Source organism: Lampetra planeri, chromosome 65, assembly GCF_965212315.1.
Source record: "Lampetra planeri chromosome 65, kcLamPlan1.2.h2, whole genome shotgun sequence".
Classification (NCBI taxonomy): domain Eukaryota; kingdom Metazoa; phylum Chordata; class Hyperoartia; order Petromyzontiformes; family Petromyzontidae; genus Lampetra; species Lampetra planeri.
Genome location: NC_136171.1, coordinates 3732520 through 3760444, shown reverse-complemented (window position 1 = coordinate 3760444; position 27925 = coordinate 3732520). Strand labels below are relative to the sequence as shown.

The 27925-nt window shown below is 53.4% G+C and overlaps 1 protein-coding gene across 2 annotated transcripts; it reads right to left on the bottom strand.

Annotated features, from left to right (window-relative positions):
- Positions 1-27765, bottom strand: LOC144737211 (limbic system-associated membrane protein-like). Of its 2 annotated transcripts, XM_078619936.1 has the most exons (9): positions 27462-27723; positions 18668-18749; positions 17262-17500; positions 8578-8703; positions 6766-6900; positions 6531-6651; positions 5496-5647; positions 3967-4002; positions 1-3752 (listed from the first exon to the last, which is right to left on the bottom strand). In XM_078619936.1, exons 1-9 carry the CDS (start codon positions 27520-27522, stop codon positions 3619-3621), a joined length of 1086 nt encoding a protein of 361 aa, XP_078476062.1. In that variant the 5' UTR covers positions 27523-27723; the 3' UTR covers positions 1-3618. The 2 variants fall into 2 exon arrangements, with proteins under 2 accessions (XP_078476062.1, XP_078476063.1); XM_078619937.1 differs by lacking the exon at positions 3967-4002 and having other exon boundaries at positions 27462-27765.
- Positions 27766-27925: the final 160 nt, after the last annotated feature.

Sequence of the window (27925 nt, the reverse complement as noted above, 5' to 3'; positions counted from 1 at the left end):
TTGGTGTTAAGCAATTTTAATTCTAAACGAACATATGACACTCTATTATGCAAAGGCAAAAGTATATGTCAATAGATTCATCGGCATGATTATGCAATTAACGAAAATAAATGACGAAAACATTTCTTATTCATGTAACTCGACGGCAGCAACTGCTTTGCACGATCAGTTGATATTGAACGCACCACCTTGAAATGGCAACCCTTTTTGAAACACAAAGATAACTTTTTGAAAGTCTTATTCGTGCGCGTGTTGTGTGTGCGTTGTCCCCTTTGTAAGATTAATTAGAAAAACTTTTTTTTATAGCCGAGAGTTGTGTCGGAGCTTGTGGGGTGGGGGAGGGGATATACAAACAGCAGCCAGAGAGGTTCTCGCTGGCTTGGGCATGGCCGCAGCGAGCCCATCCTGCTTTCTCGCTCCACTGCTAGATTGAGCGGCGTTGGCACGATGTTCCTTGAAGAAACTTGCTTGCTTGGCGCTTGATGGTTCCGGGGGCTTGGTGCTGCTCGTGCACTCTCTCTCCGCTGCTAGATTGAGTGGCGTCGGCACAACGCTTGCCGTCGTGGTGCACGATGATTCCGTTGTCGGATAGCACGCAGCTCCTCCACCGCTGGATGACGAGTCGGCACGACGTTCGCCGTCGTGGTGCGCGATTATTCCGTCGTCGCTGCTGGACGTCTTGTCTGTTCTCACTGGGTGTTGGTCGGTGTGTGTGTGTATCAAACACACGGCGCATTCGACGGCGCTCTCTCTCTTGGTGGCAGCTCCAGTCTTCTCCACTGCTGGATGATTGTTGAGTCGGCACGATGCTCGCCTTCGGCGGTGCCCAACAGCGCTTGCAGCTCATCCGCAGGTCGTCAGTGCTGACACTCTTTCTCCCTTGGCGTGCAGCTACCAGCTTCACGCGGGTACTCACTGATGCCTCTCCCGCCCTCACTTCAGGGGTTTCGTTGGTTCAGGCTCTCTCACGAGAATGATAGCTGGAATTTCGCAAGCTTCACTCGCACTTAACCACACCTCGCCACTTCGTTCTGCGAGAAGCGATACCGGCCATCGGTATCAGACTTCTGCGACTCCAACGACCCCTCCTCGTTCCATCTCTCCTCGAGGCACGACGCGCCCCAACTCCCCTTGCGAGCCCTGTCGCAACGCTGCGTCGCAAGCCGAGTCCCGAGACTGAGCGCGACTCAAATCAGACTGCTCACAGACTTCTGCGCGTTTTTGCTTAAACTCAAAAACGTGAACACCCTCTCCTCTCTTGCGAGAGAGACAACCAACCGAAAAAAAAACCAGACACCCTCCCGACCCCTCCTCGCGACCCTTTCTAACCCCCTAAGTATTTATGGTGCCATCTGTTTGTGCTGGACCGTTGGAGACAAAGGTGGCTGAGGTGATTTTTGCAATACATTTATGTGGTCCTGTGTGTTACATTTATTCTTGATATTTCTTATGAGTTCCCTCGGTCTTAGTATATCGTGGTTATTATTCGGTCTATGTTTAATGAATATTCGTAATGATCCTTGTTACATCATTATTTTGAGGGCTTTGCCAAGTTTGGTTATGCGTTTGTCTCCAGGGATTGGTGTTTTATTCTGAGTTATATTTTAATGTCCTGAGGTTAAGTGTAACTAAGTTTCCACTTAAGCTTTCTGGAATTCGTATTCTTTAGTTGTTGGTAAGGTCATGTAGATAGAAACATACAATACAAAATAATATATATGCGGTGAATACAAGTAAAATAAGGGAATTACTAATAAAAAGCCCCTATTGTAGGCTGCAGTCTTATACTGTTGGTTGATTTTTTTTTGTTAAGTTTCTACTTTTCGTTAAGGAAAACGTTAAAGAAAACGCGAGTTGCAACAGTTGTTTTTCTCTGCTCTGGACGTCTTGGGAAGGTTAGGCCATCGACCTTTTGTCCATCTGGATGTCTCTGACCTCTTTGTGCTCTGAAGTCTTACTGTTTAATGGCCCTCCCCGTTTCACAGATTCCTGGTGTGCTTGTGAGGAGTAGGGGCTGTTTTCATTATTTAATTAAAATATATAGATATAAAAAAAAAATTTGGCCTAATTATTCTTGATATTAATTTTTGGAAAACGGCATAGATACAACAATCCGCCCTTTTAAAAATTATCAGTGTCGATTTGGCGACTGGCGAATTTTTAAACAAAGTAAATGCCCCTTTTTTCCCGTTATGAACCCATCACCCGCCCTCGTGTTTCGGTAAATTTTTTTTCCAACGCGCGCGTCGTATCACAATCTTAGCATGGTTACATTTTAAATAAGCAAAGAAAAGAAAACAAAATGTTAAACATCGATGCCACATGTTACATCGGTTCTTATCCATCATAACTACGACGAATATTAATTTTTTTTGTTAAATCCTGGGAAACGCTAGATAGCGGTTTCGAACGAATTTATGCGTTATTTTCCTCCTGTTACCTCCTTGCCATATTTTTACCCAGTTATCATCTGGTGGCCAGCAGGTGGAAGCACAGAAATATATTCTTGAATGTATCCAGTGGAAGGTTTGAGTGTCACCCACCGCTATGCATTGTGGGTTTTCTCCAGTTTCCTCACACAGGAAGCCAAACTCTCATTATTGGAATTCGCCATACACCGCAATGTGGCAGTGCCACCCTGAAAACGAGTTTTGCGACTCAGTGGGTCTCCCCAAGAGAAAAAGCATCGTTATTATTTCAAAGTGCATAGAACACAAACTCTGGTTCTTTCGGCAATGTCACGTGACTTTACCGAAAGAACCAAAGAGTATGGATTCCTGCAGTCACGAAAGCTTCAAGTCAAGATTGCATATAACACATTAAGGCAATATGGCGCATTATGCATTACATGATTAGGGTTCTCAGATTGTCAATCTACCGTTGGATGCAGGCCTCCTCACGCCGTTCTGGCCATGGTGATTGTTTGAACATACGTCCCCACGCCAGGCAGTGTGGGTTGGTAAAAGCCCACATTTGTTTATCCTCCCCCCACTGGAAATTGGACACAAACCTCACCCTGATCCTACACCAACATCGCACATCAACAACACAGTCAAATTCACACCTGGCTCGCTTGCTCGCTCGCTCTGTCCATTGGCACTGTCCCTCAAGGGAAACCGGAGTGACAAATCACATTTAAGGTTAAGCTTGAAAAATATTGTTGTTTTCTTCACAGAAAAATTACATCATTCAAAAAAAAGGTTATTATGTACAAAGCTGCTCAGCACACATCGTGAACATTTACAGGCACATACACACAAACCCCTCGCGTCTGTCTAACACACATTTATTGCTGTACACTTCACAAAAACATAGATGGCATCGAGACCAAAACCCTATGTCACCTAGACACGAACACATTCCCTTTAGACTCCGTCATTAACCATCGTTAGCTCCACACGATGATACGTTAGATAAGCGAGACAGAAACATTCTTGTTTTAGTTTCCAGCTCACACGCAGAGCCCACGGCGCGAGAAGTCACCACGACTCCCGGTCACGCGGGGCTCCGCCGCACCTTCTCCACGGCGACCGCGGCACGGCCGAAGAGACCGGGCCCCAGGACACGACGACGACGAGCGATGTTAAAAGCGGCCGAACAGCCCGGCGATTGCGCCATTCACTGCGCAGAGAGGGAGAGAGCGGCGCTCGCAGCCAGGACCAGAGCCAGGCCCGCGACGGCCAGGCCCGCGACGGCCCGGGCCGGAGACTGGGGTCCGCTTGAACTGGGGTCCTCCTGGGCGTAGCTGTCACCTGCTTACGCACGCACGCACGAGATCGCACCCGGCCGGTGACCCCACGCGCCTTGCCCGGCCACGTTGGTCCTAGACGCTGTCACCCCGTGCACGCGCGATGGGCGGCCTGTATCTAGCACGGGAAGGGGGGGGGGGGGTCGGATGGGTGCGCGTCACACGGCACGTGCGCGGACGCACGTGCACCTGACTGGGACGCTCGCTCGCTTACTGACCTTGAATGGGAGTGGGGTAACTGGGAGAATGACTTCCTATGAGTGGAAGGGAGGGTGGCAGGGGAGGGAGGGCAGAGACAGGAGAACGTGAGAGATGCACACGCCGCAAGCCCCGCACTGCTACGTCCGTGCCCTCACCGCTGTTGCGTCTGGCACTGCAGCGGTATTATTTATTTATTATTCTTATTATTATTCACCGGGATATCCCTCGGGATGGGCACGTTTTTATTGCCGAGGTGGCGGCCTTGGCAACCCACCACCGTGCGGCTCTCGATGTCGACCGTTCTACCACTTTACTTAAATATATATTCTTATATTTGTTATCAATATATTTTATTATTTTCGAGCACAGGCCCAACACATCAATAAGCCAGTACCAAACAGCACCATCATCAATAATAGATAAGAGTTGACACATTGCTTGACTTGAGCCAAGTTGTAGGAGTAGTAAGAGAATCAATGGCAAACAACTGAAGAGTGACGCAGCGCGTGGGGAAAGCAGAAACAGAAGTGAGGTGACCTGCAGTGTGCTGAGTGAACCCTGTGGTAAGTGAACCCTGTGGTGGGTGAACCCTGTGGTGAGTGAACATTGTGGTGAGTGAGTGTTGTGACCTGCAGTGTGGTGAGTGAACACTGGTGAGTGAACATTGTGGTGAGTGAACACTGTGGTGAGTGAACACTGTAGTGAGTGAACATTATGGTGAGTGGACCTTGTGGTGAGTGAACACTGGTGAGTGAACCCTGTGGTAAGTGAACACTGTGGTGAGTGAACCCTGTGGTGAGTGAGTGTTGTGACCTGCAGTGCGGTGAGTGAACACTGTGGCAAGTGAAGACTGTGGTGAGTGTGGTGAGTGAACACAGTCTGGATGAGACGAAACCATCTGGTAGACCAAGTCCTCATCGATATAAAGTGATAACATGCTACACAAGCCAGATGATTGTGAAACACGTTCCACGTAACAGAGAGAGCGCTGACAAATGCCACACATTCAGCTTGTGAGCTGGTGGTCTGGACAAGGCTGAGGAGCTTGTCCATGCAGTGAGGTAGTCACATGACACGCAAGGCAAGATGGATGCGAGTTGTGCCTCTGCTGGCTGCGAGCAGCATGCGTCAAGTCGCTCGGCGGTTGTGAGGAGCGTTCTCAGTGAGCACACGGAGAGAGCTCCTTTGCTGCTGTTGTGCGGTTCTCATCCGGCAGGTCAACCCTTGTTAACGCCGCAGTCTGGTTTGGCCGTCAACGCGACGCGCCGTCTGCTTCGTTTACTGCATCGTTAATTAAGCCACGAGGCCATTCATCGCAGCCCTCGAGCGTGCACCGGCATCACGGTGCAAATTTGTCGAGATTGGAAAGTAACAACGCTAATTACTGCAATCGTCACAGCATTTGCGATTGCTATACACGAAGCAATCGTCTTGCTCCACTTTAAAAGCTTTGCAGGACAAAACTGAAAAAGTTGAGGTTTTTCTAGCTAAGAAAGCATCATAATAATGATGATAATCGTGAAAGCATCATAGGGAGTGCACGCACGTGTGGCCAGCAGACTGACGGTGCTGAGCCCCAGGGGATTGTTGGCCTGGCAGGTGTAGTTGCCATAGTGGAGCTCGGTGACGTTGTGGAAGGAGAGAGTGGATCGGCGGCCCTCCGTGCGGATGCTCACCCCGCTAACGCCATCTTGCAGCCTGCACGAGACTCACAGGGCCAGGCGGCTGGTTACTCCACTCGCTCCCATGACAACCACTCGCTCCCATGACAACCACTCGCTCCCATGACAACCACTCGCTCCCATGACAACCACTCGCCTGCTATGTCCCCTTCCTGACTCCTGCATTGCTGCTGCTGAGATGGTACACGTGGTCACAATGTGGTGCAGAGAAAGGGGCTGGGAGTGGAGATGGGGCTGGGAGTGGAGTCGAGGCTGGGAGTGGAGATGGGGCTGGGAGTGCAGATGGGGCTGGGAGTGGAGATGGGGCTGGGAGTGGAGTCGGCTGTGAGTGGAGTCGGGGCTGGGAGTGGAGATGGGGCTGGGAGTGGAGATGGGGCTGGGAGTGGAGTCGGGGCTGGGAGTGGAGTCGGGGCTGGGAGTGGAGTCGGGGCTGGGAGTGGAGTCGGGGCTGGGAGTGGAGATGGGGCTGGGAGGGAGGATGGGGCTGGGAGTGGAGTCGGGGCTGGGAGTGGAGTCGGGGCTGGGAGTGGAGATGGGGCTGGGAGGGAGGATGGGGCTGGGAGTGGAGTCGAGGCTGGGAGTGGAGATGGGGCTGGGAGTGCAGATGGGGCTGGGAGTGGAGATAGGGCTGGGAGTGGACTCGGCTGTGAGTGGAGTCGGGGCTGGGAGTGGAGATGGGGCTGGGAGTGGAGATGGGGCTGGGAGTGGAGTCGGGGCTGGGAGTGGAGTCGGGGCTGGGAGTGGAGTCGGGGCTGGGAGTGGAGATGGGGCTGGGAGGGAGGATGGGGCTGGGAGTGGAGTCGGGGCTGGGAGTGGAGTCGGGGCTGGGAGTGGAGATGGGGCTGGGAGTGGAGTCAGGGCTAGGAGTGGAGATGGGGCTGGGCGGGGGGTTTCATCACCTCTTGTTCTCCTTGAACCACAGAAACGATGGCAGGGGCACGGCAGCGGCCTCACATCGCAGAGAACCCAAGCGGCCCACCAACATGCCATTGCTGCGCACCTCCAGTCCCGACGGGGGATCTGTAAAGACAACGATCCCTGTGTAGCCTCAACAGATTGTTGGGGCAAGTGCAGTTCGCAAGTGATCACCTGAGTGGATGAATGAGTGAATAGGTTCCAGAGGCGGCCACTCACAGTTGACGGTGACGCGCACTTTGCGCGTGTCTGTGGACGCGATGTCGTTGGTGGCGCTGCACTGGTATTCGCCGGCCTGGTCGCGCGAGATGCCCTCGATCTCCAGGAACTCGCCCTCATACTCGTCATCCTTGGCTGCAGGAGGCGACACGGACGCACTCTCTATAGCCGGGCGGTGGTGGTGGTGGTGGCTACGCTGCACATGGCCTGTAATCCAGCACTGTGGAGGTGGTGAGCGTTGGGGGATCACTGCACATATGTTGTGAAACTGCCTGGTTCACCAGGAGAAGGCAGCACGGCAAGTTGACTAATCGGCACCTGTTTCCATCTGTATGGGGATATCGTGTAGCCCTCTCATATGCTTGGGTTTTCTCTGGGTGCTCCAGTTTACTCTCACGTGCATAATAAAGACAACTCAAACAGCTTAAAATGAAAACCCAATGCAGCTGCACTCACTTGAAAATGAGTCCTACGACTCAGTGTGGCTTTCCTCGATATTTCAATAAATTATAATAATGTATTATTATACACTCACTCCACACTCACGATACACACTACAAGAGGTCCCCGATATACGTCGCCATAATATACGTCGTTTTGCACTCACGTTGCCGACTTTGAGGAAGCGAACGTTACATTGCTCCACACCTGCACCGTTATGTCGTTACGGCGACAAGGCGCTTTCGAGTCAGTTCAGCTTCGTATATAAACACTGCTGTGAGTCGTATTTCGTGCATGACCCGCCATCTCAGCACCTATCCCCAGCATCCTGTCTCTCTCACGGTGTACATTGCGAGTGCTCATTGTAATCGGCCTAATCCTCTCCAAACACCTTCTCCAATTAAGCCAATCAAGGGCCACTCATCCACTCAAGGTAAGATTGTAGCAATTATAGTTCAAGGTAAAATATATATTTTTTTAATGTTGTTTAAAATCCTGGGGTTTTTTTATACTAAAAATAGTTTTTCTGTTTGTGGCATTGCTTAAAAATGTCACGAAAACTTTTATTTAAAAAAAGGAAACATTTTAAAGTGCACAGGGCTGCTTCGAAATGCTCATAAAGTGGTTTTCAATTAAGCATTTGGTAAGAAGATCATAATGAGCCAGGCTATGCGTCAACTGTGTTAGCCGACTCTCTGTGCTGCATTGCCTATTTCTCTCTCTAAAGTTCACCAGGCTCTCATAGGGCCAGCCATTCGATCTTCTTTCCCTCGGTCGCTTCGGGGTGGATTCATTGACATGCTAATTTCCTCATTATACATAATTTCATTTTAATTAGCAATTTTCTGGTCCTTAACTCCAACATATATCAGCGACCCCCGTATCATAACACACTACAACACCACACTCACTATATACGGCACGCTACGACAACACACTACGACACCACAAGCACTAAACACACACAACAACAACAACACGCACTACACAACAACAACACGCACTGCACACACAACACACTCACTCAACATTACACACTCACTCTGGTAATACACCACACACACGACACACACTACACAACAACAACACGCACTGCACACACAACACACTCACTCAACATTACACACTCACTCTGGTAATACACCACACATACAAGACACACACTACACAACAACAACATGCACTACACACACACCACGCTAACTCAACATTACACACTCACTCTGGTAATACACCACACACACGACACACACTACACAACAACAACAACACGCACTACACACACTACACACACTACACACAACACGGCCATCGTGGTGACACACCCTCACGGGACACGGGACACAGCATGGTGCCCGCTCAGTCGCTCACCGGCGGGAGATAGGTGCCTCCAGGTGATGCTGGGCTCAGGCTGCCCCATTCCCCAGCACGAGATGGTCACGTTGGCACCTTCGTTCACCGTCACGTCCCCCGAGATGTTCGTGATCCTGGGCGGCACTGCAGCAGAGTCGTAGAGAGTGGGCGCGGCACGATGGCACGTTTACCCCCCCACCCGGATAAGGGATTCAGAATGTGCAATGCCAGGGCTGAGCCTAGGTCATGCTGGAGTAGGAGGCTGCTTGGAGTGCCAGGTGGCATTGGGTTGGGGCCAGCCGTGAGGTGGCCAACATGTGGAAGCACATCAATGGATTCTTGAATCTATCCACGCGGATATTTGAGTGTCACCTCTTCCCGTGCATTGTGGATTTCCTCCAGGGTCTCCAGTTTCCTCCCACAAGAAGCCAAACTCTGATTATTGGAATTCGCCATACACCCCAATGTGGCAGTGCCATTCTGAAAAGAGTATTCGATTCAGGAAAAACGTCTCTGCCACAGTTATGGCCTCCTATCTGTATGATTGCAAAAGGTGGAGTCCTTTAAAGGAACATATGCACCATTTTGAAAGATTCAGGCTGGCCTACCCACGATCCATCCTGGGTTTAACCAGACTGGATCGTGTGAGGAGCTCACAAATCCTTGAAAAATCTGGACACGATCCCTTCAACAGTGCGCTCCTCCAGCAGGCAAGGCTGCATTAGCTGGGTCATGTAGCCCGCATGCCCAGCCACAGCATTACCAAGCAGCTTCTGTATGACCGGATAGAGGGGACTAAACGGGCATGGCTCGGCCTGGAGAAGAGATGGAGTGATGCGGTACAGGAGGATGTGGAGCTGATTGGACTTGTCGATGACCGGTACCAGCGGTGTCGAGATCGGCCTCTGTGGAGAAGGCTCGTGAAGGATGCTACTGGGCAGTTGGAGGCAGTCGCCCTCCAGCAACAACGGAGGGCGCAGCAATAATGCTCACGAGTGAATCGCCAGACACTAAAACGCATTAAGTTGGCACAGTGGAAAGCACAGTTTGTGTACAGGATTCAATAATCTCAGTCAACCCATAGCACCTGGGTCTGTCCCGTGACCTGACAGCAGGCTTTCCACACTTCATATAGTCTCAAAGTGCACCTAGCCTGGCACAAGAGGCATGGTGACATCACCACCACTTAGCGGTGAATGACAGTTGTCGTTGTGTATGTGTAAAAGTGTGTAGGTGCGAGTGTAAATGTGTGCGAGTGTGTACGAGTTGGGGCGTGTGCGAGCCTGGGCCACGGAGCCGAGGTTGAGCCGCACAATTGCGTGACGAATGCAGCTGTGAATCCCAAGCGACGCTGATGAATGGAGCGGGATGGAGAGGGCAGTCCCTCTACCCTCTCTCTCTCTCCCACCTCTCCCCCCTCTCTTCCTGGGGCACAGCAAGAAGGACCCCTGCCCTTGGCGCCACGATGTGTCATCAGAGAGCACAAGGACGGTGCTGCTAACGGGGCAAATCCCGGCTCTGCGCCCTACATATACATCATCATCAAGATGTCATCACGGACAAAGCCTTTGATGTCACCTTCACCACACCTCACTACCAACGCTCTCTACCCTCCCGAAAGATTCAGCAGCTGCTGCACAAGAGAAACACACCAACCTTCAAGATCTCCCCTGACAGTCTCCCACCACCATCTGCTCTTTACTCACAGAGACACCCATAGACTCGCACAGAGATCCACAGACTCACAGAGTACAGTTAAGCCTGTTAAGTCAGGTGAGATCTACGGAGACCCATAGATCTGCCCTCACAGTATCCAACCATCTGGCCGTAGGTCTTCCCCAGTCTCTGTCTCAGCAATCGGCCCTCCCCATGCTGCCTAACCTCACATCTGTAATAAACGACTGGACCACGATGTCTGGCTCAGTGTCCTTTATTATTCGGTTCGTGCTGTACACCCACACGGCTGTCTTTACTCTGTAGCTTCTCCACGGTGCTGACTCCAATGTCGGCCCGATCCACAACAGCAGCTCCGCTGCTGTTTCTCTCACACAGCCCCCCTTGGCTGTACTCGCTGCTGCTCTTCTCCCTCCGCAGCTCTCACAGCTTCTTGCTCTCTCTCTCTCTCTCCGCAGCTCCTCCTGGCAGCCACACCGCTGCCTCTAACACGCAGCCCTCCTGGCTGTCTCCTCCCCAGCTGCACACCACTCCGCAGCTTCCTCTTATCTTCGGGGTTGGCTCCCGATGGCCGTCGGCGCCCCCCCCTCTCCACACTTGCCCGCGTGGCCTCACTCTTTTTCCGCTCACACCCCGACTGACTTCCCCTTCCGGTTTACCCGCTTAAGGCCCCCGAACCTTCCCCCCACGTCACATGACTCCACCCCCCGTGACGTCACCTCCGGAAGGTCGCTTACGCCCGCATTACACCACCCTCCCCCGTAGAAAAATCCCAGCCGACCTCGGCTGACCAATAGCAAATCGTAATGCGGCGAACCGAGCTTCCCCCCCTAAAGGACACTAAGCATATAATGTAACAGCAAGAACAACAACAACGCAATTCACATCAACGAACGTACAAAAGCATGCAATAAATACAACTGTAAGAAAAAAATAACAAGACAGCAACAATCAACGAAACGTAAGCGATTTGGAACGTGTGCGGGTCGCCGGCCCGTCCCGGACGGTCGGCGGCCCACTCGCAGAACGGGAACGCGATGAAAGTCGAGGAATGACAGGGGGTAATCCCCCTGTCGCAGCTGGAAGTCCACCGACGTCCCGTGTCCCTAAAGAGTTAGTCTTGGGCTTGTCCTGTGACCGTGCCCGCAGCTGGGTCGGAAGAGCTGCAGGGCTCGAAGGTCCCGCAGACCTGGCAGGCGTCCTCCGAGCAGGGCCCCTCGTCCCCCGCAATGTCACGGCCGGCCTGTCTGGAACAGGTACGACAGGCGCTCTAGCGAGATCAATGGACGCAGGCAGGGGAGAGTCAGCAGCAACAGACCCCGGCAAGGCAACATTGGGGGATGACGCATCATGTAAGGGAGCAACATATGGTTTCAAGCGCGACGTATGCACAACCCAGCGACGAGACCCAATCTGGACGCGTGCTGACTGTGGGTTGGGAACCGCAATGAGGCGTACGGGACCATGCCAGGGTTTGTGCAATTTCGGCGAGGTCCCCGGACGTACCTGTGGACAATGAAGCCAGGCTAGGTCCCCAACCTTCCAAGGGCACTCCCCCTCAGACCGTCGCGCATATCGCTCGTTCCGGGCCTGGGCTTTGGCCGTAGCCACGCGGGCATTCTCCCGCGCCTCCGTGACTCGGCGAACCGTGTCCTGAATGTATTCAGGAAGTGGTTTACGAGGTCCCTTCACCCCAGTTCCCAATTGCACATCCACCGGCGGCACGTTTTCCCGACCATACATAAGGTAAAACGGCGAATATCCTGTAGCCGCATGAGGCGTCATCCTGTACGCCGAAAGCACCCCGGGGATGTGCAGATCCCAATCTGATTGTTGTTCACTCACGGTATGGCAAAGCATGGCAGACAATGTCCTGTTCAGCCGTTCAACCATACCATCCGTCTGCGGATGGTATGGGGATGTCCGTACCTTCTTAGTCCCAAGGCCCGCGCACACTTCCGCCAATAATTTAGAAGAGAAATTCCTGCCCTGGTCCGTGAGGAGTCTCTCAGGCGCCCCCTTATCCATAATATACCCAAACAAAAAGGCGTCGGTAATGGCCGCGGCCGACTGATCGGGCAACGGCCAGGCCATCGGCCAACGGGAGAGGTACTCAACCCCTACCAGCAAATATTTATTACCCCTCGCCGATGGTGGAAAAGGTCCCAATATGTCCAGCGCCACCAATTCATTGACTCGAGACACCTGAATCGACTGGAGAGGCGGCACGTAAGGATGTTTCGGCGGCTTACATTGTGCACACGCAGGGCACGCGCGCACGTGCCCTACGACATCTGTCGCCATGCCGTGCCAAAAATAATGACGTTGCAACGTCAACAAGGTCTTCTGCACCCCTAAATGTAAGAGAGTGTCACAATGGAGGGTTCTAATCAACTCGAACCGCAAGGACGTTGGTACCACCAGGCGCCAACGTTCCTGGAACCCCTCCCGCCACATAAGCAGACCATCTCGGAGAGCGGTTTGCGGCCCCACAGCCGTACTCGGACTCCCATTGTCCTTAGCAGACCGCTTCCGCAAGGACACCAATGACTCATCCATCATCTGTTCCCGGATCCAGACAGACCGCGGCAGATTCAAAACCCCGTCAGCCGGTCCCGGTTCCATCGGAGTGTCCGACTTCTCGACGGCCAACGTGAGCGGCTGAGGGGGGTTTGGAATCGGCGAACACCTATGCGTCCCCGACTCACATTTACAAGGGGCGCGCCGCGGTAATCTGGAAAGTGCGTCCGCGTTCGCATGGCGCACTCCCTTCCGATGTTGAATTTGGAAGGAAAATTCCTGTAGCGTGTCCAACCAACGTGCCAACTGTCCGGATGGCTGGTCAATTTTAAGGGCATATTGCAAGGCCGCATGATCCGTACGCACAATAAAAGAACGACCATAAAGGTATGGTCGAAATTGCCGTAGGAAAAAAACAACCGCCAATAGTTCTCTGCGAGTGACACAGTAGCGGGTTTCCGCAGGAGACAAGACTCGGCTACCATACGCCACGACACGCTCTACACCCCCTTTAGACTGTGATAACACCGCCCCAATACCTGTGTCACTCGCGTCCGTATCAAGAATGAATGGGTGATCGAAATCGGGATAATCCAATGTTGGGGCCGTGGCCAATAGATCACGCAGACTCCAAAAGGCCGCCTCCTCCGGCTGTCCCCAAACAAACTTCCGTCCTTTACCCGTAAGGAGATGCAAAGGCCTCGCAATCGTCGCAAAACCCGGCACGAATCTTCGGTAATACGAGGCAAATCCCAAAAACCGCCGAACATCCCCCACGGTGGCCGGAGTCGGCCAATCCCGGACGCACGCCGTCTTTTCCGGATCCGTGGACACTCCCTCAGCGCTCACAATGTGCCCCAAATAGCGGACGGACCGTTGCAGTAGGTGACATTTCTTTGGTTTGAATTTCAATTTGGCAGAACGCATCCTCGTGAACACTGTCTCCAGCCGCGTCAAATGTTCATCAAATGTGCGGCTGAAGACAATGATATCGTCCAAATATATAAGACATGTCTCCCACTGCAACCCCGTCAAAACGAGCTCCATCAATCTTTGAAATGTAGCAGGGGCCGCATTCAATCCCATCGGGAGACAGTTGAATTGAAATAACCCCTGCGGCGTACGGAATGCGGTTTTCTCCCGTGAGGACTCGTCAAGGGGAAGCTGCCAAAATCCCGAAGAGAGGTCCAGTGTGGAAAAGAACTTAGCCCCCGACAATGCGTCGAGGGAGTCATCCATACGCGGCAGGGGGTACGCATCTGCCACCGATATCTTATTCAATTTGCGGAAATCAACACAAAATCGCAATTTGCCATCCTTCTTCTTAACCAAGACGACTGGAGCGCCCCATGGGCTGTTAGATGGCGATATAATGTCCGCAGCCAACATGTCTTCCACTGCCCCCCGTACGTGTTCTCGCTCCGCAGGACTCATCCGATGCGAATTTAATCGAATAGGGGCAGCATCGCCCGTCTCAATGTGATGGTAAAGTAAGGAAGTGCGGCCCAAATCCAAATCATCGGAGCTGAACACATCGGAATATGTCAACAACAATTTACGCAGCGCACCACGTTGCTCCATGGACAGGGAAGAATTTTCGTCACACAAATGAGCAACCCAACGATCATCCGAACTCCTTGGCTCGGAAACCCCAGCAACAACTCCCCGGCTATGTGGACAATCATGAGTCGCAAACGCCGTAGTGGCATGTGCCACAACCGTACCGGCCGGGACACGGACGTTTTCTCCCCCCGCATTAAGCACCTGTAAAAACGGTAATTGATCCGGCCGGACGATGGTCTGTGCCCCCACTAACGCCAACCCGGTTGTTATCGTGGCGGACGGTGACAACAAGACCCCTACTGCTCCTAGCCGATCAGGCAGGGGCTTCCGATACCGCAAGGGTATAAGCATCTGTGTACCAGGTGGGATGTCCACAGATGCGACGGACAGCGCCTGCACTTGTACGGCCGAAGCAGGTCGCCCCCAGGGCGACGGCAGAAACGAGATTTGACGGCCCCCCGGCAGTCCAATACAATTCTCATTGATTTTGATCAAAATGGGCATCTTAGCCAAAAAATCGGTGCCTAACAAACAAGGAACCGCCAAAGATCTCGATATCAACACAACACCCGAGGCCGACACATCCCCAATAGATATCTTAGCATCCACCTGACCCACGATACCCATGCTACCCCCGTTCGCAGCGACGCACGACCCATAAACCGGACGCACAGCCCCCGACGGAATGCCCAACAGATGGAAAATGACATCCGATATAATAGTCGCAGACGCCCCCGAGTCAACCAAAATGCGCACGTCCACACCTTGTATGGACCCCGGTACAGTGGACGAACCCGTAGCGGCCGCGACAACTCTCCGTGCCAATTTGCGCCACTGCGTAACTGAATGAAAAGGCCCCGTCGATGGCCTTTCTTTAACAACAACAATAGGATCGCGCAACACAGGTGGTGGGTGAGGTGGAAAGCCTTGCCGAGTGTCTGGTGCGTGCCGACATGCCTGTTTCGGAGGATCTTTAGCCGACTTGACCGGTGCCGAGGCCTCCTGCTGCGGCGGAGCCGGGAAGCGGGCCCAGCAGTCTCTGGCGTAGTGGCCCCTACGCCCGCAGCGGAAACATTCGGCCTCGTTGCGCCGAAGCGCAGGCCTCGCCTCCTGACGGCCCCGTTCTGGTAGCACCGCGCGCGGTCTCGGCCCGCCGCGTCCCGTCCATGGAGCGGAGGCGGCCGTCAGTTGTTGAGGGCCCCGGTCATCCGGAACATAGACGGCCTGCGCAGGGTTCCACCCCAGCGCCTCCCCTTCTTTGACGGGCCCCCCCGTCCACGCCGTCACTTGTTTCCAGCGACGGAGGTTGAATTGCGCATCGAGACACTTAGCAGCCATCCGGGAAGTTAGCTTCTCATGCCCACACACAGGCATGGGGATCCCTAGATCCCGAGACAGCTCCAACATTTTCCCTAATATGAGAGGCTCAAGCAGGTCCTGTGGCGTCTCAGGATAAGCTGCCATGGCCAGCTCCAGCACCGCACCCCTGAACGCCACGGGCGACTCCTCTGGTGCTCGTTGTCGTTGAGCGAATCGCCGATGCGCATCATCTGGTGGCTCATAAGCATCGGCCATTTCTTGAAAAACACCACATAAAGTTGCCTTCTTATCGGTCGCTATGGAACGGAAGAATCGGACAGATTCGTCGTCCAGGAGAGTCGGCAACACCTCCAAAGCCTCCGCATCGGTCCATCTTGCTGTGCGTACCGCCGCCAAGAAGCGGCAGGCGAACGCGCTCCAGTCCCCACCGACGGAAAATTCTTTAACCGTTGTAAGGTGGCGACTCCGACTCCTCTTCCCGCCGTCTTCCAATGGTGGTGGTTGTGATGGCAAATTCAAAATGGCGTCGGCCCGCGGCGTGGCCAAGATGGCGGTTTGGCGCCACGGAGCGCGCAAAATGGCGGCCTCATGCCGCGTGGGCAATGGCGGCGGCAGGACAGGCAACGTGGCGGGCCGCGGAGCACCACTTGCATCCTCCATCGTCCCTGGCGCGACGAGATGGCATAGATGCGCCAGGACGTCCTTAAGTGCCTCCAGTTGTACCGCCATCGCTTGCCATCGTTGATCCGCGTCTGATGATGTCGACGGACCCGCCACCGCGCCAACATCCTCCACTCCCGTTCCCGTGGTCGCCTCAGCCGGGCTCTCCTCCACCACCCCAACAGGATCCGTGGTTGGGGGGAGTTCGTCGTCGTCGGACGAAGAAGCCGATGCAGGCGCCGGATTAACTTTCTTCCTCACTTGTTTCGACATGCCGTTGCACTTCCGACACCAGTGTAATAAACGACTGGACCACGATGTCTGGCTCAGTGTCCTTTATTATTCGGTTCGTGCTGTACACCCACACGGCTGTCTTTACTCTGTAGCTTCTCCACGGTGCTGACTCCAATGTCGGCCCGATCCACAACAGCAGCTCCGCTGCTGTTTCTCTCACATAGCCCCCCTTGGCTGTACTCGCTGCTGCTCTTCTCCCTCCGCAGCTCTCACAGCTTCTTGCTCTCTCTCTCTCTCTCCGCAGCTCCTCCTGGCAGCCACACCGCTGCCTCTAACACGCAGCCCTCCTGGCTGTCTCCTCCCCAGCTGCACACCACTCCGCAGCTTCCTCTTATCTTCGGGGTTGGCTCCCGATGGCCGTCGGCGCCCCCCCCTCTCCACACTTGCCCGCGTGGCCTCACTCTTTTCCGCTCACACCCCGACTGACTTCCCATTCCGGTTTACCCGCTTAAGGCCCCCGAACCTTCCCCCCACGTCACATGACTCCACCCCCCGTGACGTCACCTCCGGAAGGTCGCTTACGCCCGCATTACACATCCACAACACTCAGCTGCCGATTGCTTTTCACAACCTCCAATTCCCGTGCCCCACCCTCCCCCATCCTGCACGCGCACGCTCCTCCAGCGTGCGCACGCAGCGAGCGGGGTGAGTCTGTAGGCGGGGGAGCTCACCCTGCACGATGAGGTGGTAGTGAGTGGTATGGGGGCCGCTGCTGGGCGTCTGCACGGAGCAGGTGTAGGTCCCCTCGTCACGGGGGGTCAACTGGGCGACCCTCAGGCTGTACTCGCCCCCGCCAGCGACCCCCACCAGCGTGACACGCGGATCGCTCGACCACTTGTCAGAGCCGGCAAACACGATGATAGAGCGGTTGAGCCACGCGGCGCGGCCCACGTGGCCCTCCAGGTAGCACCTGCGTGACGACACGGAGACACCGTGACACACACACAGAGACACCGTGTCACACACAGAGACACAGTGTACACACAAAGACATCGTGCACACACAGAGACATCGTGCACACACAGAGACACCGTGTACACACAGAGACACAGTGTACACACAAAGAGACACCGTGACACACGGTGATGTACACACGATGATGTACACGCAGTGTACACACAGAGACACAGTGTACACACACAGAGACACCGTGACACACGGTGATGTACACGCAGTGTACACACAGAGACACAGTGTACACACGGTGATGTACACACAGTGTCACACAGAGACACTGTACACACGGTGATGTACACGCAATGTCACACAGAGATATAGGTAGCACCTGTGTGATGTGGTTATTGTAGTTATGGTTGTAATGTGGTTATGATGCAGTTGTGGCTTTGGTTGTGGTTGTTTTAGTTGTGGTTATATTGTGGCTGCCATGGTTGTGGTCACGTGGTTGGGGAGCGGGAATGTAGCGTGGTGCTGGCCACCCACCCCCTTGGTGTGCCGTGTTCGCTAACACCACTTGCTCTAACAGTCTGTTAAGGCTACACGGGGGATCTTTGTGGGAATATTACTCCAAGTCTGTGTATTACCCTACACCAGGGGTCGGCAACCTACGGCTCCGGAGCCGCATGCGGCTCTTTACGGACTGCTTCTTGACGATATGTACGTATGTACAGTATGTACTCAGATGCATTGCGGCTCTTGAAATACTGAATTTTGTACCGAATTGGAAAGAAATGGCTCTTCTTGTTATTTTGGTTGCCGACCCCTGCCCTACACTGAACCCTCTCTCCTCGTCACAGATGCTTAGATGATCACGTATTTCTACCACTGCCTGCCCATTTGCGTTGGATGTAGCTGGTTTCAATCAGTGCGCCCCCCCTCCCCTCTTTATAAAAATGCGGACTACCAGGGCATCCTTCCAATCCTGTGGACCCATTCTCAGCCTGCATACAAATGCCACCATCCATCAGCAGTTCGCCTGAGTGATCTCTCGCTCTGGATCGACTTTCGCGTTTCCTCAACAGATGGTACGCCATCTATACATACTGTACATTAGCGTGAGTACATCAGCAGGCGTACAGGAGGAGGAACAGGCACGCACGGAGACATGGACTCCTCCCACCTCAGAATCGCCGTCTCCCCGAGTCTCAGCGTCACGTTGTTGCCAGTCCGCGTTGCCCCCTCCGCAGGACGCGACGCAAACCCTGCGAGGAGAATAAACAGCAGGGGGCAGCCCCCCAACAAAGTTGTCTATCCCGCCCCTCCACTCCCCCCATGCTGCCCCCCCCCCTCCACCAGAGTTGTCTACCCCGCCCCTCCACCCCCCATGCTGCCCCCCCCCAGAGTTGTCTACCCCGCCCCTCCACCCCCCATGCTGCCCCCCCCCCAGAGTTGTCTACCCCGCCCCTCCACCCCCCATGCTGCCCCCCCCCCCACCAGAGTTGTCTACCCCGCCCCTCCACCCCCCATGCTGCCCCCCCCCCACCAGAGTTGTCTACCCCGCCCCTCCACCCCCCATGCTGCCCCCCCCCCCACCAGAGTTGTCTACCCCGCCCCTCCACTCCCCACATGCTGCCCCCCCACCAGAGTTGTCTACCCCGCCCCTCCACCCCCCATGCTGCCCCCCCCCCCAGAGTTGTCTACCCCGCCCCTCCACCCCCCATGCTGCCCCCCCCCCCACCAGAGTTGTCTACCCCGCCCCTCCACCCCCCATGCTGCCCCCCCCCCCCCACCAGAGTTGTCTACCCCGCCCCTCCACTTTCCCATGCAGCCCCCCCCACCAGAGTTGTCTACCCCGCCCCTCCACTCCCCACATGCTGCCTCCCCCCCCCCACCAGAGTTGTCTACCCCGCCCCTCCACCCCCCATGCTGCCCCCCCCCAGAGTTGTCTACCCCGCCCCTCCACTCCCCACATGCTGCCCCCCCCCCCCCCAGAGTTGTCTACCCCGCCCCTCCACTCCCCACATGCTGCCCCCCCCCCCCCCCCCAGAGTTGTCTACCCCGCCCCTCCACCCCCCATGCTGCCCCCCCCCAGAGTTGTCTACCCCGCCCCTCCACCCCCCATGCTGCCCCCCCCCAGAGTTGTCTACCCCGCCCCTCCACCCCCCATGCTGCCCCCCCCCCCAGAGTTGTCTACCCCGCCCCTCCACCCCCCATGCTGCCCCCCACCAGAGTTGTCTACCTCGCCCCTCCACTCCCCACATGCTGCCTCCCCCCCCCCACCAGAATTGTCTACCCCGCCCCTCCACCCCCCATGCTGCCCCCCCCCCCCACCAGAGTTGTCTACCCCGCCCCTCCACCCCCCATGCAGCCCCCCCCCCAGAGTTGTCTACCCCGCCCCTCCACTCCCCACATGCTGCCCCCCCCCCCCCACCAGAGTTGTCTATCTCGCCCCTCCACTCCATTGGGTGCACGACCGTCACCACCAACGGTACGCAGCACAACACCACGGCAACTACAATTCACAGCCTGCGCGGGTTCTTTTCCAGTTAACTCCCAATGGATTCATCATTGACGTGTGGGTCAGATCGTCTCAGTGAAATGACTGCCGTAAACCCTCCTTCACCCAGCACAGCCAATTAACAAGTCTGTCACGTGAACAAGTGCCAACTACTGCTTCAGCACCACAATGTATTGGAGAGCAACGTCACAACAATTGATAATTGGTTACGAGGTTTCACTCAAAGTTGTTGTTTTTTTCTCTCAGCAATGGAATCCATGGCCAAGCATCCTAATGTAGTAGGCCCCCCTCCTGACACACAGTTCTCAGGCTCAGTGAGAATTTCCTGGGTAAAAGAAGAGCGTTGTTATGATTTTTACACTGCCACCATTTCCCCATGGGAGATAGGATTTGGCGGCATTCCACATTCAGGAATGTCACAGCACCGCATCGTCTGTCTTTAAGAAAACCAGCCTCAGTTAAAGGAGGCGAGACCCATTCACATCCACAGCGCGACTCGGCTCTGTGGATAGCACGCACACTGTACACATACAGAACACACACAGTACACGCACAGCCCATACAATACACACAGTACACACACAGCACACATACAATACACACAGTACACACACAGCACACATACAATACACAGCCTACATAGTACACACGTACACACAGTACACACACAGCACACGTACAAAACACACAGCCCACACAGTACACACACAGCACACGTACAATACACACAGTACACACAGCACACATACAATACAAACAATATACAGAATACACACAACAGAACAACGTATTCAACATACACCCAACACACACACACATATCACTGTGCAGAACACAGCACACATCACAATGCACTTCACTGCACACACACACACAATGCACTCAATGCAGCACACACACACACACCATGCATTCACTGCTGCACACACACACATCACTGTGCAGAACACAGCACACACACACACATCACTGTGCAGAACACAGCACACACACACATCACAATGCACTCACTGCTGCACCCACACACACACGACTCCTCTGTCTGTGTTCGCCCACACACCCTCGGCCTCCTCTCCCACTCGACCTGACCCCCCACGATGTCACCATGGCAACCCCTGCACCCTCTCCCCTCCTCCCCCCACCCCACCCCGCCCGCCTCCCTCCCCCCTAGCCCCGCCCGCCGATCCCCGTCGTGAATCCGCAGCCACCCGGCGAGTGAGCGCTGCGTGGGGAGCGGTGGCGCAGTGGTTGGCGCTGCGCTACGAACCCGGCCCCTCCCGCTCACGGCCAACATCGGTGACGTGTCAATTCCCATCCGGTTATGGGCACCCTCTGGGTAGACTCAACCTTAAAACAGAACCTATTTTGCAGCGTATTAATAAACATCAGCACTGGTGAGACAAAGGTGGCCGGGTGTAGTTCAGGGCACATCAACCGCTCTTACGCCGTGATGACCGTAATAGGTGCTCGCTAACAGCACTCGCCCCAACCGCACACTTCGGCTTCGCAGGCGCCGTTGTTGTGCGCTGTGTCGTCAGGCTCACCACCGGGGGACCTCGTCTTGTGTTGAAGATTCGCGCCCCACCCCCGCCTGATTAACGGCCCCAATTAGCGCGCTCGTAATGGGCCGTGATTAATTAGCGCCCGCGTCCCGCAGCCGCGGAGTTGCACGGGGAGTCTCCTCCACGCTCCCCTCTCCAATCAACACCAATTAAGCTCCAATTAATTCATTACGCCGTGCCCGTATGCTCTGCATTAACAAACGCGCATGTGATTACTTCCACCTCATATCTCGGTCTGCACACAACAAACAGTTGCCGCCGTATCACTCTTCTATCGCCATGGCCATGGCCAGAATCTGTGTTGAGACTGGAGGAATCGGACGAGTTCTGACGCTCTTCGAGATTCACAGTTGTTTAGTGCGAGTCTCTCTCCTTGAGTCCTCTCGTTGACTCGGTCAATTTCAGACATCGTCACCGAATCCACGACACCGAAGGTTACTACAACAGCGCACTCAAGCGCCCACTCACTCACTCGACCACTCATCACACTGTGTGGTCTCATCGACACTCTTCAACCACCACACGAGAGGTCACAACAACTCTACAAATCTCAGATTCACCCAACCCCACCCAGTGAACCACTCACCCGCTCACCGCAGTGCAGGTCACCTCACTTCTACTTCTTCTCTCGCACTGCTCCACACTGGAAACATTCCCTCCTCCTCCCATCATCATCACCGTCTCCTTTTCCCAACCTCATTCAAAAACAACTTCGCTCAATTCACAAACCGCGTTACACTCTTGTCGAGTACCAAGTCGAGAGGGCCGCTTGTGTTTTGCCACTCGGCGATTTGGGTCCGCGCTAAGCCACTTCGTTGACATGTATATAGAGGTTAGTAATCTTTGCGAGTAACGATGTCATCGATTAATATAATATCAAATTCTAACCTTGGAATCGCGCATTTTAAGTTTGATACGCAAATGAGCTGCCACTGTTAACATTAAACAAATAAAACTGTGCCGAGTCAGCACACATCGGAACACAAACGAGGCGATTAAAAATAAGACGAAATAATCAAATATTGACTTGAATCGTGACCTCCAATCGTGACGAATCGATCAGTGGGGGGTGAGGAGGTTGGAAGAGCGGGAAGATGATGCGGCCAATGAGTGTCGCTGATGAATACTCGAGCTGCCAAGGGTCGCCCATGGCAACCGAGTTAATGACGCACAGCTCCACCGCCGCCTCAACCCACCCACATCTCGCACCACCTCTCACTTCACCTCACCCCCCACTCACCTCTTAACCTTCCACCCCTCCCCTCACCTCACGTTCACCATTTTCTCTCCCTCATTTCTCCCCGCTCCCCACTCTCCCGTTCCGATCCCGAGCCCTTCCCTCGGGGGACGCACATTTACATTTAGTACCTGGTGCGGTGTTTCCATACCTGGGCAGTGCACAATGCCTATGGCCAGTTCCGGTTTGGCTGCAAAGGTCTCACTTTGAATTCGCCAATGGGTATTGTCCTTTGATTAGCTGCATATTGCTGTGGAAATGTACTGGCCTATCACGCCATACAAAACTCCGCGTCTTCTCAACCACCATTGTCCTCCCATATATCTATGGTTGCAAAACATGGACCCCTTCAGAGGAACATCTGCATTGTTTTGAAACAGACTGGCCTGCCTACGATCCATTCTAGGTTTAATATTTTGACTGTGTGTTGAGCTCACAGACCTTTGTAAGATTTGAACGCAGTCCAGATTTCGCAGCGGCTTTTGGCTAACCATTCAATGATCCCTCAATCACTCAATTCAGTGCACAGAAATTCACAAGCCACTCAATACAGAGACGTACATTCACTAGTCACCCAATGCAATGATCGCCTATAGGATCGTGACCACAGTCATGACAGCAGAGCACCTATATGACGTATTGTTTTAATTCAGCACCCCCGCTGCATGGAGAGCTCCTTCAGAAATACACGATCTGCAGATGGCCTTCTTCAGAAGATAGCGCCCCCCTCACTGGACGGCCACTGCAGTTAGAAAGACCCTTCAGAGAAACATATTTTAAAAATAATTGATTCTTGAATAGAATCGGGGGTGTGGCGAGGAGAGGGCAAGGGTTGATAAGTCGCACTCCCACTGCCCCCTCCCCCCAAAAAAATGAATACCCTATTTTACACCCCCCCAACCTCATCACCACGAGGGAGACAAAGGCGACCGAGCATAGTCCTGGCTGCCCACCCTCTCGTGTACTGTGCCGGCCTTCATAGGTGCTTACCAATATCACTTACCACAACAGTTGGTTAAGGCTATACGGGGCATATTTTTGTCTTTGTGGTTCCTGTGGGGAGTGTGTGTGCGATTTGTGAAAGATCTGTACAGTCACATTCGTCAACTTCTCCGGTAGGCGAGGTTGCGTTGGTTGGGTTATGTAGCCTGCATGCCCAGCCACCGCATAACCAAGCAGCTTTTGTTTGGCCGGACAGAGGGGGCTTAAATGGGTGCAGCACGGGCAAGAGAAGAGTTGGAGATGATGAGGTAGAGGAGAATGTGCAACTGAATGGAATTGCCGATAACCGGTACCAGCGGTGTCAAGATCGGCCTCTATGGAGGAGGCTCATGAAGGACGCTATTGGGCAGTTGGGAGGCAATCGCCCTCCAGCAACAACGGAGGGTGGAGGAGCGTTGCTCACAACAACAAGCGGAGCGCCGGGCGGATAAAACAAAGTTTGTGCAGTGGGGAGCGCAAACGGTGCATCGACCGGTCATTTCAGTGAGTCAACCCTTGGCACCTGGGCGTCCCACGACCTCCTGCCAGTGAGCCTTCGACACTTCACGCAATTGCCTTAAAGTACACCTAGTTTGGCACAATGTGGTGACGCCTCTTGTGCAGGCATTGAACTGCCCATATAGGACCCACCACCGCAATCTCTACATTGGGTCAAACTTAACATCTCTTAAGGATCGATGGCTGGTGCATCAGATCTGATTTATTTTATTAAAAAATCAGCAGACTACCTGCTGGATCTCCTCACGGTGTCGAAGAACAAATGTGACCTAAGGTCTTCGCTCATTTACAGCTTCACATTCCCTATTGCCGTACAAATTCTGGAGGAAGGGTCTTTGCTATTGCTGCCCCCAGGGTCTGGAATGCTAAACTGCAACTTGGATCACTACCTGTGGGATCTTCACTCAAAACTGCTCTGGAGGAGTTGTACACCCCTAGCTGCCACTGCTATTCAGTGGCCTGTAATCAAATGTATCGCTCCGGATGACCGCTGCAAAGTATGATCTTGAGTTTTGATTAATGTGTGCTTATCTTTAAAGGTGCATTGAAAACTTTTGATACTCCTACTGATACTCCTGCTGTTATGGAGTGACTCATGCTGCCAGCTATGGCTGCAAAGTTTGGTCGTACATGTTTTGTATATCGTTTATTGTTAAATTTGAATCACAGTTCCTATGATCACTGTTACATTGTTTTTATCGCTTTATTTTGGTGATTTCGAAAACGTTTTGGTTTAGCCATATTTGTTTGTTGTAGTACAGAGTTAGACTGATAACTTTAATCTAAATTGTCTTGTGGTTGTTATTGTTTTGACTTGCATCCCACTGGGATTTTTGCACACAGCATTCATATACGGTGCTTTTTCTGGAAGATTTTGCTGTTTTTTTCCTTGATTTTTCTGTTGCGTGTAGCCACTTTAAGATGTTTCTTGTTCATGTTTTTGTTTGTTGCGGTTGCACCCGAGTCAAGAGCCGCATGGCTCACAGGGCTATCCCTAATAAATGGACTGAAATGAACTTACCTGAGGTATGACGTGTACACATGTGGTGTACGTTATGTATGATATAGTTTGTTTGTGATGTTTATTTATTTTTTATTTATTCGTGAGGCTTTTTGAGCTATGTAGCTCTTTTTCAGAAGCGACTTGGCTATAAATGATAGCTCAATAAAGTGGCGTATCGTGTGGAAATGCATTGCAGCCATGTTTCTAAATGTGGGTGGGAAACCCGGAGGACCCAGCAGAATATCCAAGCGGACACGGCGAGAACATGTAAATTACAAATATACAGCCGCATATATGCACACACGGTGTGTGCGTATGTGTATGTGTGGTGCAACGTGTGGGTTTGATGTATGTTTGATTTATTGGTACACGCATGTGTTACCTTTGTAATGTCTTCATAGATGTGTGTGTGTGTGATGTATTTATACTCGCATTTGATGCATACGTTTGCGTGTGATGTATGTATGATCAAGAGGACCATCCATGTACCTCACCTGGGCATCAATCAGCTTCCCATTGCGTCTGTAGAGAAATTCCTTTGGTACAGACATAAGAAAGTGTCTATAACGACTTGGCAAAAATGGATGTTAAATAGTGTAGGAGCCAGCAGACATCCCTGTCGCACCCAAAAGTGAACAGGGGACGGTTACAAATCTCAGCTACGCAGCTATACCTGGACCTGTAGGTCCTGCTGAAATTCCCGACACCTCTGCTGTAGCAGATGGACAGAGAATATGGCATCAATGAAGGACCGTCCTGGCCTGAAACCACATTGGGGCTCTGCCAGCCTCTTCTCGGCGTGCCTGGCTAGCAATGTTCAACAATCCTTGCTAGCGTCTTTTCCTGTCTAACATTGAGGAGAGAGATGTCCCGGTAGTTGTTGCAATCGGTGCGGTCTCCCTTCCAAGAAGGTGAAGCCACCAGGCCATCGTCGCAATCCTGCGGAACTCGTCCCGTGGACCAGGCAGTTGTAAGGACATCACATAGGGCAGCGTGCATGTCATGCAGACACTCACAGGGGGTGGGTGTCTCGATGATCTACAGTATTTGACTTGCAGCAGCCCCAACGGGGTCAACACCAACTTGCCCCATGATGTGGTCTGGACCAAGGGGTTTCCCACCCCCAAGACCGCACAGAAATGTTAAACAAATCTGTAGGCCTGTTCCTGGGGTCGGTTTGACATTCGTACCCGGGTCAGCGACCCATCCAAGACTCTTTCTCCGCTCGGCAAATCAACATCCAGCCGATCTCCCACCATAGCTATGGTGACGAGTCACATGCCTCATCCAGTCTGCCGCAACCATGAAATATTCCACGAGGAATGCATCCCCCTATGTGTAACGGATAACCCATGTTATTAATTGAAAAACACAATCAATAGGGTCATTTCATTATCAATATGATAAATCTGATAGGAAATAGGGTCATCTGGTTTAAGCAAGCCTAACTGCGGACGAGACATTGAATGTCATTGTACTGTATTAAACTAATGCTGTTTAAACATTCACGCGCAGACGTCGGCGTGTCAGATGATGCGGAGAGACGCAGGAAGGGGTATCGTTGAGTATTTACTTTGATACGTAGCGAGGCTCTCTGATCGTCAGTGAGGTTATCAGATAATTAAATTGGGTAACCTCTTCTTCAATGCGATGTCATTGAAGCGAAATTAGCTCATCTTCACAACAAGATCCCATCATCGTCACTCTCAACATCATCACCGTGGCAAGACACCACACCCGCGCATGTGGCTCAGCGGTTTCGGTGAGCGACGTCCAGTCAGAAGGTTGCGAGTTCAAATTCTGGTTGTGGGTGAATGAGTCGATCGCGCCCATCTCCCAGCCTCTGCCGCTGTGCCATAAAAATACGGAATGTCCGCCACTGGCTCTGCAGGGCTGCAAGCAGATGAGCAACTCCTGAATGCTCGTTTGAGCAGGAAACCTATTTGACCCTCATCACGAACAATTGTCATCAGGAGCATCATCATCTGGTGTCGAGTGCTGCTCAAGTATATCCGATAGGAGAGATCGGTGGAATCTGTGGAAACGGTGGATTAGGAGGGAACATCAGAGCGAAGGGGGTGGAGGAGGGAATAGGAAGATGGAGGAAAGCACGGGGTGTAGGAGGGGCGAAGATGGATTCGTAGACCGACTCACCCGTCGCGCACACGAGAATCAAGGAGAAACTGGGCAGCAGCAGCAGAAGCAGCGGATTCATGGCCGAGTAGAGAGAGGCTCCTCCTGGGCAGGAGTGTGTCTACAGCCTGACTGTGCCACTCTGCGTGACAGCCTGCGTGCTACAGCCTGACTGTGCCACTCTGCGTGACGAGCTACGCGCTGTAGTCCGTGTGCAGCATTCTCGACCGTAGCAATAATGGACGCCGCTTTCAGTTTGCACACCCTCGGGTCCGCGACTCCCTCTTCCCTCCTCTTCCCTCCCTCTCTCCTCCCCTCCCCTCTCTCTCCTCCCCTCTCTCCCCTTCCCCCACCTCCTCGCTTCATGCTCTCCCTGCTCTTTCAGTGGCCCCAGCCTCCCCCTCCCCATTCCTCCACCCTCCTCTCACTCCTCACATTGCTCCGCTTCCTCTGATTATGCTGGTCATCTTCCTTTTCTCATCTCT